At 50.4% G+C, this 11,718-nt stretch overlaps 1 protein-coding gene across 1 annotated transcript in view; it reads left to right on the top strand.

Moving 5' to 3' along the window:
• Positions 1–5,049: 5,049 nt before the first annotated feature.
• The window catches only part of RSAD2 (radical S-adenosyl methionine domain containing 2), an 11,894-nt gene continuing 5,225 nt past the window's right edge, over positions 5,050–11,718 (top strand). Inside the window, exons 1-4 of the mRNA XM_019538145.1 lie at positions 5,050–5,326; positions 8,492–8,653; positions 9,503–9,732; positions 10,594–10,743. Coding sequence (XP_019393690.1) covers positions 5,050–5,326; positions 8,492–8,653; positions 9,503–9,732; positions 10,594–10,743 — 819 coding nt within the window. The remainder of the gene's footprint in view (positions 5,327–8,491; positions 8,654–9,502; positions 9,733–10,593; positions 10,744–11,718) is intronic.

The raw sequence follows: 11,718 nt of genomic DNA, 5'->3' as shown, positions 1-11,718 counted from the left end.
CAGATTGCCAACATGACTTTCCTGACATGGGTAGACATCTCTACCTGAAACACACTGCTGCCAGCTGTGGCCATGAGTTACCCTCACGGTGACAATTTACCCTTCTTTTTTACCCTGCTATCAGGCCACAACCCTTAAACAAGAGACTAGTTGTACCTAAAACAGCATGTAGCTTCTGGTTCATAGGAAGCTATTGGGAAATTAATTATTAGACAGGTGAAAGCATAAATGTGCCAAAAATTGTGGGATAGCATTGGAGGGCTAGTCAAACACAAGCTCAACAACACCTGCTTACATTAATTCCAAACTGCAATGTGCACACGTGCCTTTCTCCATCCCTGACCTAAACAGGAGAGTATAGGTTCCAGGTTCTCCTTTTAACATCACCAGCCCCTGAGGGTAGCCATGGCACCCCGGATAGCTGAACTCCCCACCCCACTCCAGCTCCTCAGGATAATTCCCCATCACTGTTTTTCCTGCCATGCCTTGATGCAATTCTTACATTACCTTGAGAGGCTCTTCCCAGAGTCCTTGAATGCCCCTACAGGATCTGCACTATACCTAGCTCAACTCCCTGAGCTGAATACATGAACCTATTTGTGCCAAAGGACCATCCATCCCACAAACTAAATTCAGTGCCTCACAGGCACCTGTGTGTCATTGGCACTGATTGCAGCCCCTCCGCTTCTCTAGGCCTTAACCTACATTATACCCACTGCCCCCCGCCCCAGGCACCCCGCTGCATGGCCTTCAAACCATAGCCCAAACCTCAGGTAAGAAAGCAAACATCAACAAACTGCTTCTGAATAAAACACTTAAGCCCAACCCCAGGTCACTATGCTGCTGCAAAAGCCTTGTCCCAATCCACTAGCCCTCTTCCAGTCTTTAGGAAACCTTTCTCAGTCTGCAGTTTCCGTTCCCTAACAGCCTAGGGCAGGAGTAGGCAACGTTTTTTGGTCGGAGTGCTGAAAAACACCACAATGCCTACCTCGGAAGGTGCTGGAGTGCCGGCATGGCAGCAGAACAAAATGAGGGCAAGGGGTACATGGCAGGATGCCCTGCTAATGCCCCTTGCCTCCCACCCAAAGCCCCTGCCCCCCAACCCTACTGCCCCTTGTCCTCCACCCAAAGCCCTTGCCTCTCTTGCTGCCAGAAGCTAACAACCTACAGATTATGGAGTGGATCTAGCCTGCAGACCCTTTGGATGCAGCCCATGGAGCTGTCTTCAGTGGCATTCTAGTGGACTTCCTAGTGGCTCAGATTGGAGCTTAGTTTTTCTTACCCATTCCCCAAAAATATTTCCAAGCACTGCTCTATGCCAGTGGTGTCTAACCTTTTTGCCCAGTGCGCTGGATCCAAACAGTGTTTCCAATCCAGTGCCCAGGCAGGCACAGTGAGTACCATCCAGCTGTGCAGAAAGGAGTGGGGAGACAGGGGGCAGGTTGGCAGCAATTCAGCCTCACAGGGAGAGGAGCTTGACCTGGCTTCACAGAGAGGGAAGGGGGCATGGCCTGGCCTTGTGCGGGGGGTGGGGGGGAGTGGGGAGGAAGAAAGCATGGCCTGACCCAGCCCCACAGGGGGAAAGAGGCATTGTCCAACCCCAGTGGGAAGGAGGGAGTATGGCCCAGCCCTGTGGGAGAAGGGGGTATGGGCAGGCCCAAACCCTGGGGATGGAAGGGAGCATGGCCCAGCCCATCCTGGTCCCATGGACAGTGAAGCAGGTATGGCATGACCTGTCCTGGCCCTGATCCAGAAGCAGGGGGTGCCTGGTCCTGGGGAGAAAGGGGGTATAGCTTAACTCCAATCAACCATGCAGGGATTGGGATTCTGTGATTTGGTAGTGGGGAGTGTGGCCATATTAAAAGACAGTGCTCCCCCACTGCCAAATTTCTGCACCCGGGGGAGCATATCCTGGACACTGGTAGTGGTGGTAGTGGTAGTTCATTGATCCAAGGATGACAGCCATTTAGTAAATGGAAAAGTCAGTGAGTCTGTAGATGACTGAAATATCTTCCCTTTCACTTGTGCAATTTTTGCCTTTCCTGTAAGTGGCTGAATGTAGTGCTTTTTGGGCCTTTACATTACCACTGCCTTTTTCAGAAATAAAACTTTTTTGAAGCTTAGCTTAATGATAGTTTTCTTCACCGAAGACTTGATCCCTGAGAACTGTCACAAAAACAAGGTTTTCATGGACACATTAGTCCTTTACTCCTTGGGGGTATTCTTTTTTTACAATATGTTTAGAAGGTACATTTCCCTACGAGCATAAGTTTCAAAAGGATGGTCCTGTGCATCCCAAACATCACTTTTAACTTTACTTTCTCTGCCTGACAATATTAAAGTATTATTTTCATCAGCTATTAAGTAAGAATCTGTTAAATGTTTTCTCATTTCAGAAGCACAGCAGTTATTTCCCTGTAACACAATGCACAATTTTGCCAATATAGTCTATCTTGCCATCATGAGATTTAACACTTTCAGGATATCAGGTGCATCTGTATACATTTATAATCATACAAGGATTTTTCAGTATGTCTTCAGCTGTCCTCATATGCTACTACAGTAACAGGCTGCAATTCCTGAGAGCTGACTGTAATCCACTGAGGCACATTTATCCTGTTTAGAATAGTATGCTTGTGTCTAAGACTGCCTTTTATTCTACTTCCTAGAGGGAAAACATTACCCATCTGATGAGAGGTACCAGATTTTTCATCTGTACAGGTTTTATTCTGCACTTCTGATACTTTGCTCTGGCTCCAACCGCAAGGTAGGAAGGGTGGTTCTGAGTTTGCCATTTTTCTTTTCTTTTCAAATAACCTCCACATATGTTATTTGAATTATTATTTTTGTAATCTTCAGAGATTAAAGAGGAAATACACCCTGTTGATGACAACACATGCACCTTATCAGCACCTTTCTAAGATCCAAAATGTAGGCAGCAACTCAAATCCACAGCACTGTGAGAAATGGAATCAGGGCTCTCACAGGGCAACTGCTTTTTCTGGGGAGAGGTTGGTTTGAAGTCAGGGTTATTGAGGTTAGGTCTTTTTTCGGACTAGATGTCTCTTTCAAAGGTCAGTGACCTGAGAATGAGGAGGCACACCCAACAGCTATCTACCATTTTCTGGGTAGATTCTTCTTGGGTGTGCTTATCATTGATCTGGTAAAAGCAATTATCATGGACCTAGGGCATTGGGTTATGTGCAATCAACCTTGCTTTGTGGAATCTAGACAGGATGAGCGAGGAGGACCAAATGGAGACTCAAGAAGAAATGAGTGAGGACAGGGACATGGAGAATGGTGATGAAATGAAGTGAAGACACTGAAATGGAACATGTGGATGACACGGGTTGTTCTCTGCGACGAGATGCCTGCACGTAGGGATGCCTCTTGAAAAAAGGCACTTAGATGTGCGGTGGAGTGGGATAGCCGAGGGGCATTGTGCAGAAGTCCACCCCTGGATATCCAAAGGTAAAAATAAAAATGTGGAAAAAAACCAGAGCAGCGCACGCTTCGGCAGCATGCCCTTGCAGTGCGGAGAACTCTGGACTGTGCAGTATGTGGGGCTGCAAACATGTTTGCAGCCCTACATACCGTACGACCACACTTGTCTGGATGTGCCCAAAGAATATGCCTATGTAGTCACATACAAACTTACCCACACTGCAGGAATGCTAGAATTTCAGCCTGCTCAGAAATGACAAAAATGCTATTTCCAAGGCTTGAAAACTGCCACAGAGAGGAGGACAATCCTGTCCTTTGGGTACAAGGTGGATGGAGAAAAAAATTATTTGGGGGGGGGGGCTGAGCATGTGTGTGCATGTGCACCCCCCTGCAGGTAAATCTGTGGAGGAAGGGGCAAGGGAAGGTGAAAGGGCTATGGAGGGGGAAGAGAGTAGGGCTGGGGCAGACCCTGCACAGCCAGGGTGGGCGTGAGATGAAGCCACCAGCAGCTTGTCTGGGGGGTGCAGGGAGGGGGTGGCAGCTCCCGCCACTGCACACAGCTTGGCAGGCATGGAGGGGCGTATACCCCTGGATCTGCACAGGGCAGGGTGGCCTGCTGCTGAGGGCTGGGGCTGCGCTGGACTCTTCCTGGCAGGGGCTGGGCTGTGCTACACTTGGGACGGTGGCAGTGGTGCTGGAGATGCTATGGCGAATTTTGGGGTGGCTGCAGCTCCCCCCCATAACCCCCTCCTAGTGATGCTGCCGCCAGCCTTGAGTACAGTGCGGCCCAGCCCTCCCCCTCCAGAAAGAGTCTGGCACAGCCCTGATCCCAGCCCACCGCAGCAGGCTGCCCTGCCCCACGCAGATCTGGGGGCACACAACCCCTGTGCCTCCCAGGGTGCGTGTAGCAGCAGGAGCTGTGCCCCCTGGACAAACTACGCATGGCTCAGTCCTGCGTCCTGCCCTGGCTGTGCAGCGCCTGCCCCCCCCAGCCCCACTCCCTCCCTCCCCACGCCCGCTGAAGCCGCCAAAAGCCTGCTGCCCGGCTGCCTTGTGGCCCTACCGCTGCCCCGTGTTTGGGGGGGCAAAGCCGAGTTACCCGCCCCTGCTTCTGTGGCTTATGAAGCCTACTTCAATTCTTCTGGGACAGCAGTTCCCGAACTGTAGGTGGTGACCCCAAATGGGGTGACAAGATCAGTGGACGGGTGGGAGTGAGGGGCCACCCTGAGGCCATGGGGCCAGAAACGGGGTCCTGCCGCGGCAAAGGTCAGGACGCTGCTCGGGGCCATGCCTCACCTGCCCCCGAGCTGCGGGCAGAGCATCAGGGGCTGGTCTCAGGCGGGCTTGTGCCTGCTGGGCCCGCGCGTGCAGGCAGGAGCCCGGCTCCCGCAGCGCAGCGCAGCGCAGCGCGGCTCGCCGGACTGGCGCTGAGGCGCGGCCGGCCGAGGGGCTGAAGGGACCAGCCAGCACCTGCCCGGGGGCGGGAGGCGGCGGCAGTGCGGTTGCGGTTTCGCTTCTGGAGAATGGAAAGCAAAACCAGCCCCGCTTTCCCCGCCCGCTCCCGCTATAAAGCCGCCCGGCCGCGGCGCCCGGCGCTGCCTCGCGATGCTCCGCCTGCCCCTGGCGCTGGCCGCGCTGCTGCTGCGCGCCCTGCGGAGCCCGCTCAGCGTCCTGCGCTGGAGCCTGGCACACGTCTGGCCCCGGCTGCGGCTGGTGCTGGGGCGAAGCGGCCCCGGCCCCGGCCCGACCCCCACCAGCGTCAACTACCACTTCACCCGGCGCTGCAACTACAAGTGCGGCTTCTGCTTCCACACGGCCAAGACCTCCTTCGAGCTGCCCCTGGAGGAGGCGCGGCGGGGGCTCGCCATGCTGCGGGCGGCGGGTGAGCGGGGGCGGGCACGGGGACGCGCCGGACCGAGGTGCAGACGGCAGCATCCGCGCCCTGCACCCGGCTTCGCTGATCGCTCCTGCGGTTTGGCACTCGCTGGGCTTGGCGCCGCGGTTTGGCACAGGTGGAGCCGGGCAGGCCCTGAGAGACCAGCCAAAGGGCTGCGCGCGGTGACAGCCAGGAGCGGAGCGGGGGCGTGCTGCCCTCCCCTTGGATCCCTTTTCCACACAAAGTTTAAAACCAAGTGCCTGGCAGTGGCTGCAGGAGTGTAGGCTGTAGCCGTGTTAGTCTGAGGACACGGGCAGACACGGTTCTTTGGGTAAATCTGAAATCTTTCATTAGACCAGATCAAACAGTTGGAAAAATTTTTCTTTGCAACATTTCGGGTGTAAATACCCTTCATTAAGCTAGGGTATTTATGCCCCAAAGCTCTTGAAGAATAATTTTTGCAGCAGAGACAGCCACTGCCTACAAAACCTCCCCGCGCCGCCGTGGAGCTGCACCCAGAGCTGTGCAGTCGGCCACAGGGCAGCAGTGGCACTGTGGTGGTGGCCAGGTGGCATGCAGCCATCCCCACCACCATCCCATGCTGTGTGACAGCCACAGCCGCCACCACACTGCTGCTGCCGCCCGGCTGCACAGCTCCGAGCATGGCTCCACGGGGGCAGTGGGAAGATTTGTACTGCATTGCTTGCCAGCAGAGCCCCCCACAGAGGAGCACCCCTGCCCTCACCCCCTGGCCCTGTTTCTGGCTGTGGTGTGCCTCCTGAAGCTGGCAGCAACCCCCGCTCCCTCAGCCCCCAACTATCTTCCCTAGCACTTGCCAGCTAAGTCCCCCAAGCCAGCACGCAGCCGCCACCAGCCCACACCACCAGAGCTGTGCAGTTGGTCACAGGGCGTAAGCAGTGGTGCAGTGGTGGATGCTGCATGCAAGCCCTCCTTTCTACCCCCTGGTTGGGCAGCACGTATGAGGCCTGCAACAGTGGTTGCCACTGCACTGCCACTGCTGCGCCCTGTGCCACTTGCCCACAAAGCTGTGCAGGTGGCCATGGGATGGTAGAGCAGGGTGCAGTAGCAGAGTAGTGGTGGCAGCCTCCATGTGCAAACCCCCTGTCAAGCCAGTCGGCACGTGTATGGCCTGCAGAGTGGCACCCCTGCCCTTACCCTCTGGCCCTGCTCCTGGGAGTGGATAGAGGGGCACACTCTACCCCTTCTTGATCTACCCCCCCAACACCTTCCCTTTCCTCCATCCTGCCCCACCTCTTCCCCCCACACACACTTACCTGCTGGGGTGGGTGTCAGTGTCTGTGTGTGCCTCTGCGTCTACATGTATGTGCCTACATGTCTGTGTCTGTCTGTGGGTCTGGGGGGCTGTTGCGAGGGGCATCAGGGGAGCTGTTGAGGCTGTGGGGGAGAGTGCAGGGCACCAGCAGCACTGGGGGGTTGCTGTGGAGGGCCTTTAATTTTTATCACGGATTTTGGGGTTTTAATCAGAGAATTTGCAATTTTTAAATGGAGAAAACCAGGATCCCTGGTAATGAGGTACCTTACCATCTGCACCCCCCCTTTTCAATATTCTAGATCCACCCACGGTGGCATCTATGGGATAGATGAGACATAGCTGCAGCCTACCATGTGCACAGTAGGCCTGTGTGAGCAGGCAGCTATTCGACCCGGCTTCAGATCCAGCTACTTCAGATGCCAGGGATCTGATCTGGAGCTCCAAACCAGTTTCCTGCTTCAATCTGGCCAAAGTGACTCCAAAGCTTTGGAGCCGCCTTGGAGATCCAGCCATGGGGTATAATGGGGAATCAATGAAATATCTATAACTTTGCTGTGGTTTTTTGTCTGATTTGGATGAAACTTGCAGGGGTGGTAGCCTGTGCTGAGACCATGAAGCCTGGCAAGTTTCAAGAAGTGTCACGAGTTTTACCTGTCAGCAGCTAAAGCTGCAGGGCCCTAGAACCCAGAACCCCTGCACGTATCTCCTTGACAGCTGTCACACAGCAGGGGCTATCAGGTCTGCAGCTTTCATCCTGCTGTACTTTAACACACACAGTGTCACCCACGTTATGTGTTTTCCTTGTCCGCAGCTTGAGGTGCAGTTTCCTCCAAACCCCTGCACTTATCTCCTTGAAACTTGGCAGGCTTTCTGGCCTCAACAGGGGCCACCATCCCTGCAGTTTCACCCCCCTATGGTGTAACACATATATGTGACGTGAGTTTTGCTTTCAAGAATTTAGGGTGCAGTTCCCCCCAAACCTCTGCACCAATCTTCTTGAAACTTGGCAGGTTTCATGCTCTCCACAGAGGCTACCACTCCTGCAAGTTTCATCCAAATCAGACAAAAAACAACCAAGTTACAGATATTTCATTGATTTCCCATTATACCCTATGGCCAGATCTCCAAGAGGGTCCTAAGCAGTTCGGAAGCTCCAAACTGCTTTGGAAATCCTAAACAAGCCAGCACTTCAATCTGGACATGCTGCTTCAGCATCCAAAGCATCCGAAACTTCTCTGGATCTGCAGCACAGTCCAAAGCGTCGCGCAGATAGGTGACTCCTGGCATACACAGATTGCAATAGCAGCTGGAGCTATTTTAAAAAATAAAAAAGACAAATTTGACATGTGAAAGATGTGGTTTACAGTAAGGAGTAAATTGCTGTTCCAAATTTTCAAGGCTAGGTCATTTTTTAAAAATCTTGGTACCCAAATGCAAGAGGCTAGGCATAGATGTTGGCATTTTTCTGTTTCCTGGAAGACCGAGGGACTGATGCTGCTGACCCTGATTTGCAAATCCTGGACTTTTAGTTAGTTGCATTGGGTAGTATCTTCTAAGATATTTTCTGTAGTGAGAGAGAGTTGGGGTCCAATTGTAGTTCATGGGAATTTTATATGTTTACAAACTAAAGCAGATCTTCTGCTAGAAAAAATAGGTTTCCATCAGGAAGTTTTTAAATTGGCTTATTTACTTCAGAGGGGTTGACTTGCAAAAAGACTATGAGATCCTGCCTTGTGAATTGTGACTGAGCAGCAGTATCACATTTATTCAAGTCAGTCATCACTATCCGTTCTGTGCAGTTTGCTGTGAGAAAAAGTTTGCCACACTTTAATATATCTGAACTAAACAGTCTCTTTTTCTTTTTTCTCATATACTAGGTATGGAGAAAATTAATTTTTCAGGAGGAGAACCATTTCTGACTGATAGAGGAGAATTTGTGGGCAAATTGGTCCAGTTTTGCAAGCAAGAATTAAAGTTACCAAGTGTCAGCATTGTGAGCAATGGCAGCTTGATTAGAGAAAGATGGTTCAAGAATTACGGTAAGAAAAAACAAAGTTCACATTTGAAAAAATACACAAGTTTTAGGACTCTTCTCACTTCAGCTTCTCACCAAGTTGCTTATTAAAATAATTATTTGGGAATAGTTTATTAATACTACATGTATGGTGAATAAAATCAAGAACCAGATAAAATACTTTGAAACTAGAGATATGTAATAAAGTTTCTTATGTGCATTTTTAAATCAAATGTGATTAGACTACCTTAACTTGTTACCAAACAGAGGGCATGTCTACATAAGATGTTTACTGTGAGGTAGACTAATTAGCTCCGCAGTAAACCTCTTGCTACCTTGTAAATACAAGTACTATCCTGCTACTGAGTTTTTTACTCCACAGCATCACATGTATAGATGCTGCCTTGGCTGGCTGGGGCATGAGGATGCTTCAGTGCTGGGGCTGCCTGCTAGCTAACCCAAGCTAGAACACCCTTGTACCCCAGCCAGCCCCTATGCAGCACACTGAGCTTGGTTGAAGTGGCCCCGGGCTGGCAGGCTGATTCCCTGGGCCCTCTTCCCTCTGGTTCAACATGCTGGAGTCTCTGGCACATGTGTAAATGTGGCACCTGGGAGCAACAAACTCTGGTGCAGCATGAGCCAGAGTTTATTGTTTCACCTTAACAGCGGGTATATAGATGCACCCATCGACTATGTAAAGAAGAAGGGTGTGCCATGCCACTTGAAGTACAGTCTATTCCTACAGTCCTGTTTAGTAAGGTATCATGATAGATTTTGAAGGTGTACTTGAAGGTGGAAAGGGACAGTGCTGGATGATAAATTGCATACGAGAAAAAAATTATATTATTTTGTCTTAATTGTTTTCTCTTTTCAGGTGAATACCTAGACATCCTGGCAATTTCTTGTGATAGTTTTGATGAGGAAGTCAATGCTTTAATTGGCCGTGGGCAAGGGAAAAAAAGCCATGTTGAAAATCTGCAAAAATTGAGAAAATGGTGTCAAGAATATGGCGTGGCTTTTAAATTAAATTCAGTGATTAATAGATTTAATGTGGAAGAAGACATGAATGAACAGATTAAAGCACTGAACCCTGTTCGTTGGAAGGTAAGTCAGAAATACAGAATCATGTGTTCCCTTTCCAGGGGAGAAGGAACAGTTTGGGAAAATGATGGACAGATCTTCCAGTTGCATTAATTAGAACCATTTCCATTTGCATGATCTTCCTTTTGCATATTTTTCATTTTCATAAATTAGAGCCTTTCTTGTGCAGTGAATTTCTAGACAGGTTGAAGCATTCCCCAAACATTTTTTCTTTATGGTATTTAGGATATGTTATTTCATGATATATCGATTTAGTTGTTTTTTGATAGAAAAGAATTGGAAAAATAATGCCTTTTTACAGCTAAAACATACAAGTGCCATGCTGTTAATGTGAAAAAAAGCCCAAAGAAGACTCAGCACACTGTAGTAATTATAACGTGTATTTTCCATTAAAAAATACTAATAACTACTTCTTTAAAAAAAAGCATGTAAAGATAACATGCTTCTAAAAGGGCAAAGCTCATGAAAGACTTTCAACAGCAGGCAGGTCATAGGGGAAAAAAGCAAGAGCCTGATTCTCTTCTCCATTACACTATTGTTACACAATTGTACTTGCCTTGAAAAAATATATTACACCAGAATTAAACTGGTATAAGTTGAATATCAAGTCTTTATTTGAAAGAAAATTATGAGCAAAATTTTAGCTTCACTCAAACAGATGGTAGTCTCTCACTGACTTTGCTGTCAGGATTTCACACTGTCATTTTCTCTTATTTATGCTTGTTTTATGCTCTGTGATATGACTTCACTGTCTTCACTGATGATACAGCTGGTTTTCTCCTTTAGCAACAGTGCCAGTCATGTCCTGAGCTCCATGGCAATAACGATAAATAAATATATCATCAGATATACCCTGTATTTCAGGTATTCCAGTGTCTGCTCATTGATGGGGAGAACGTAGGTGAAAATGCTCTGAGAGAAGCAGAGAAATTTGTTATCAGTGATGAGGATTTTGAACGATTCCTGGATCGCCACAGAGATATCTCATGTATAGTGCCAGAGTCAAATCAGAAGGTAAACACAAATCTTTATCATGATCTAGAAATCTTGTCTAGACAGCAATAATCATGTTAATTAACACTTGCTTAGAAATTTGCTAATACAATTCCTTTAGCAACTGTTTTTGTTATATTTGGAGACAAGTTGCTTTTTCAAGTTTATTTTGATTGGAAACTGCATAATATTGGGATTCTTACAGTGATGGAGCCTAATTCTTCTCCAGTTGAAATCAGTGGGAATTTTGCAGTAGGGCCACAAGGCAGCCCAGCAGTAGATTTCCAGTGGCTGGAGCAGGGGTAGGGAGGGACGTGTGTGCGCAGTGGTGAGGGAGGGAGTGGAGCTTGGGCAGGTGCTACACAGCTGGGGTGCAGGGCAGGACTGAGCTGCAAGTGGCTCATCCAGGGGGTGGCTCCTGCTGTTACCTGCACCCCAGGAGGCACCTGTATACCCCCAGGTTTGCGCAAGATGGGGTGGGCTGCCACTGCAGGCTGCTGGGGCTGTATTGGGCTCTTCTCAGCAGGGGGGGCTGGGCCAGGCTGCGCTTGGCAGTGGGCAACAGCAGTGCTGGGAAGGGAGTTACAGAGGGACTGCAGCCACCTCAAAATTTGCTGTAGCCCTGACCCCCCTGCACTGCTGCCATGTGGCATCTACTCCAAGCACAGCTCAGCCCCGCCCCCTGCTGGGAAGAGCCTGGCCACAGCCCACCCTCACCCCCTGCACAAATATGGGGTACACAGCCCCCATGCCCTCCTGCAGTACATGCAGCGGCAGGAGCCGCCACCGCCTCCCTGCGCCAGGTGTCCCCTGGATGAGCTTCTCGCAGCGCCATCCTGCTGCCCACCCCTGCTGTGCAGAGCCCACCCCTGCTCCATTCCCTTCCTCACCACGGGGGAGAGAGGGGGCAGATCAAGGCCCCAGCAGTGAGGGAGGGAGCGGGGCACAGGTAGGAGCAGGGGCTGGGGCAAGTGGGTCCTGCCTGTACCCCGCTTC

The sequence above is a fragment of the Crocodylus porosus genome, unplaced genomic scaffold, assembly GCF_001723895.1.
Source record: "Crocodylus porosus isolate Cpor-Errol unplaced genomic scaffold, CroPor_comp1, whole genome shotgun sequence".
Classification (NCBI taxonomy): Eukaryota; Metazoa; Chordata; order Crocodylia; family Crocodylidae; genus Crocodylus; species Crocodylus porosus.
Note: the sequence above shows the minus strand (reverse complement) of the source record. Positions and strands in the feature narration are given on the sequence as shown.